Raw genomic sequence first — 2,670 nt, forward strand, 5'->3', positions numbered from 1 at the left:
CTCCGGGCGATTCGGGAGAACCGGTTAAACACCTTCCATGGGGGAGAGAGGAGCCCGGCCCCCCGCCGCCTGCACCTTCCCCTCCCTGCCGGAGGCTGCTCCTCTCCTGAGGTAAAAAAAAAACCCTCCTGCCTTCCCCGACACCAGGACTCTTGCGAGGGAGGGGGGACACCGCGGGGGGCACCCCACTGAGAGCCGGGGCCTGGCGAGCCGAGCCTGCCTGCGCCGCCCGCCCCTGCCCCGCTGGATGCCGAGTCCCTGAGGAGGAAAAACACGTACACGCATATCCACCCGGCCTTTCAGCCAGGGGCTCGCTCGTCTGCAGGGAACCCACGTATCTCGGTGGAAGGAGGTGAGCCCCGCACCAGAAACCACCCTCCCAGCAGAAAATCTCCTTCCCCTTCCTCCTGCACAACTCGCTGTCCCCTCCCTTCCCCTTTCCCGAACGCTGAATGCTGATTTCTGAGATGAAAATCTTCCTCTTCGGACAGCCAGGACTCATATGAAGGACACGCAAATATTGGATCATAAATAAGAAGCGAGTCTGGCGAGCTTAGAAACCCAGCCCAAAAGGAGCAGCATCAAGAATCCACCCTTCTCCTGCACAACTCACTCCCCACCCAACACACACAGAATACTAATTTCCTGAGATAAGATCTTACCCCTTTAAACAACCACACACGCGCATACACACACACACACACACACACACAGTGTATATTCTTACTAAATATAATAGGTTAAACCCAGCAGCACGGGAAAAAGCCTCTTCTGTAACTCAGTCCCCCTTTTCACCCTTCTGAATGCTGAGATCCTGAGGTAAATTTTTCCTTTACCCACAGCAAAGACTCTTTTTGAACAGGACACAAATATATATTAGATTATAGAGATGTATTAAATTATTCCAGATTTAAATCTATTTTTTGCTGCCAAGGGGTCGGGGGACCAGACGTCATTGTATATTTTTTTTTTCTTCCCTCTTAACTCATTTATGGGCGAGTCAAGGCTGCTGAGGAGGAAAAAAACAGGATAGTTAGAATCTCTTTATCCTTATTCCCCAGAAGCTTTTTCTCTCATTGCTGTGCATTTCCTTTAGAAAAAGGAAACCTCTTATTTTGTGAACCAAAGATTTATTTTTCCCTTCCTCCTAGCCAAAGGAAGGAAACGGACACAAATTGACACATTTAAATAGTTGAAGAGATCTACCTTTTGCAAAAAAACAAACATCTTTATCCAAATCTGAAATAAATAGCGTGGAGGGAGAAACTGGAATATCTAGCTAAAAACAGGATACTTTTTAATCTCGCCTCAGAAGAGGACGAGGTAAACACTAAACATCAACTTGTTTTTACAGGGAGGATTCAAACCCTAAGTATAATAAATGGGGGATTACGGGTTTGGAGTGTTAGTGCAAAACAACACTGGAAATAAGTCAGCTTTTCCAGTCAGATTTCATCCACATCTGCAGCCTCCACACCATCATCAAAATGCAACCCCCAGCCCTGCTGCTTTTATAAATAATAACACAGCTGCCAATGGCAGTAGTGCTGGGTCAGCTTGGCTCTTTCCTGCTCCAGCTGCCCATAATATTCAGGATGAGATTCTGGGGTCAGAAAAATCTAAAACTCAGCAACAGGAAAAGCAAGAGTCCCTAGAAAAACAGCAGCTTTCCCCTGGTCAAAGTCAGGAAGCAGGCATGCTCTCTGAACCTGAGAAAGCTAAAACTGAAGAAAATCAGGGCGATAATTCTTCAGAGAACGGCAATGGAAAGGAGAAAATAAGAATAGAATCGCCGGTGTTAACAGGATTTGATTATCAAGAGGCTTCGGGGCTAGGTACTTCGACGCAGCCCTTGACATCCACTGCATCTTCTCTGACTGGTTTTAGTAACTGGTCTGCAGCTATAGCTCCTTCTTCTTCTACAATAATCAATGAAGATGCAAGTTTTTTTCACCAGGGAGGGGTCCCTACTGCCTCAGCTAATAATGGTGCTCTGCTGTTTCAGAATTTTCCACATCACGTCAGCCCTGGCTTTGGTGGTAGCTTTTCCCCCCAAATTGGACCCCTCTCTCAACACCACCCTCATCACCCCCATTTTCAGCATCATCACAATCAGCATCAGCAACAGAGGAGGTCTCCTGCAAGTCCTCATCCACCTCCATTCACACATAGAAATGCTGCTTTTAATCAATTGCCTCATTTGGCTAATAATCTTAACAAGCCACCTTCTCCATGGAGCAGCTACCAAAGTCCATCGCCTACACCATCTTCATGGAGCCCTGGTGGCGGTGGATATGGTGGGTGGGGTGGGTCCCAAGGCCGAGACCACCGCAGGGGACTGAACGGAGGGATAACACCCCTGAACTCCATCTCGCCCTTAAAGAAGAATTTTGCAAGTAATCATATCCAGTTGCAGAAATACGCTCGACCCAGCTCAGCCTTTGCTCCAAAATCGTGGATGGAAGACAGTTTGAATAGAGCTGACAACATTTTTCCTTTTCAGGTGAGCACACTCTGTTATATCCATAAGACAAATAACACGTAAGTGCATTAAAATGCCCTAGAAAGGGTCGGGGGTTTGAACAGTACAGTCTGATTGAATGACTTCTATGCTTGCAACTGGGGGGGGGGGGGGGGGGGGGTATATTAGAAAAAAACCCAGTTTAGCAA

The 2,670-nt window shown here is 47.4% G+C and overlaps 1 protein-coding gene across 1 annotated transcript in view; it reads left to right on the forward strand.

Annotated features, from left to right (window-relative positions):
* Positions 1 to 52: 52 nt before the first annotated feature.
* The window catches only part of CPEB4 (cytoplasmic polyadenylation element binding protein 4), a 46,166-nt gene continuing 43,548 nt past the window's right edge, over positions 53 to 2,670 (forward strand). The window contains exon 1 of the mRNA XM_009285749.1: positions 53 to 2,503. Within this exon, the coding sequence (XP_009284024.1) occupies positions 1,382 to 2,503 (1,122 nt within the window). The 5' untranslated portion in view covers positions 53 to 1,381. The remainder of the gene's footprint in view (positions 2,504 to 2,670) is intronic.

Source organism: Aptenodytes forsteri, unplaced genomic scaffold (assembly GCF_000699145.1).
Source record: "Aptenodytes forsteri isolate BGI_AS27 unplaced genomic scaffold, ASM69914v1 Scaffold54, whole genome shotgun sequence".
NCBI classification, from domain to species: domain Eukaryota; kingdom Metazoa; phylum Chordata; class Aves; order Sphenisciformes; family Spheniscidae; genus Aptenodytes; species Aptenodytes forsteri.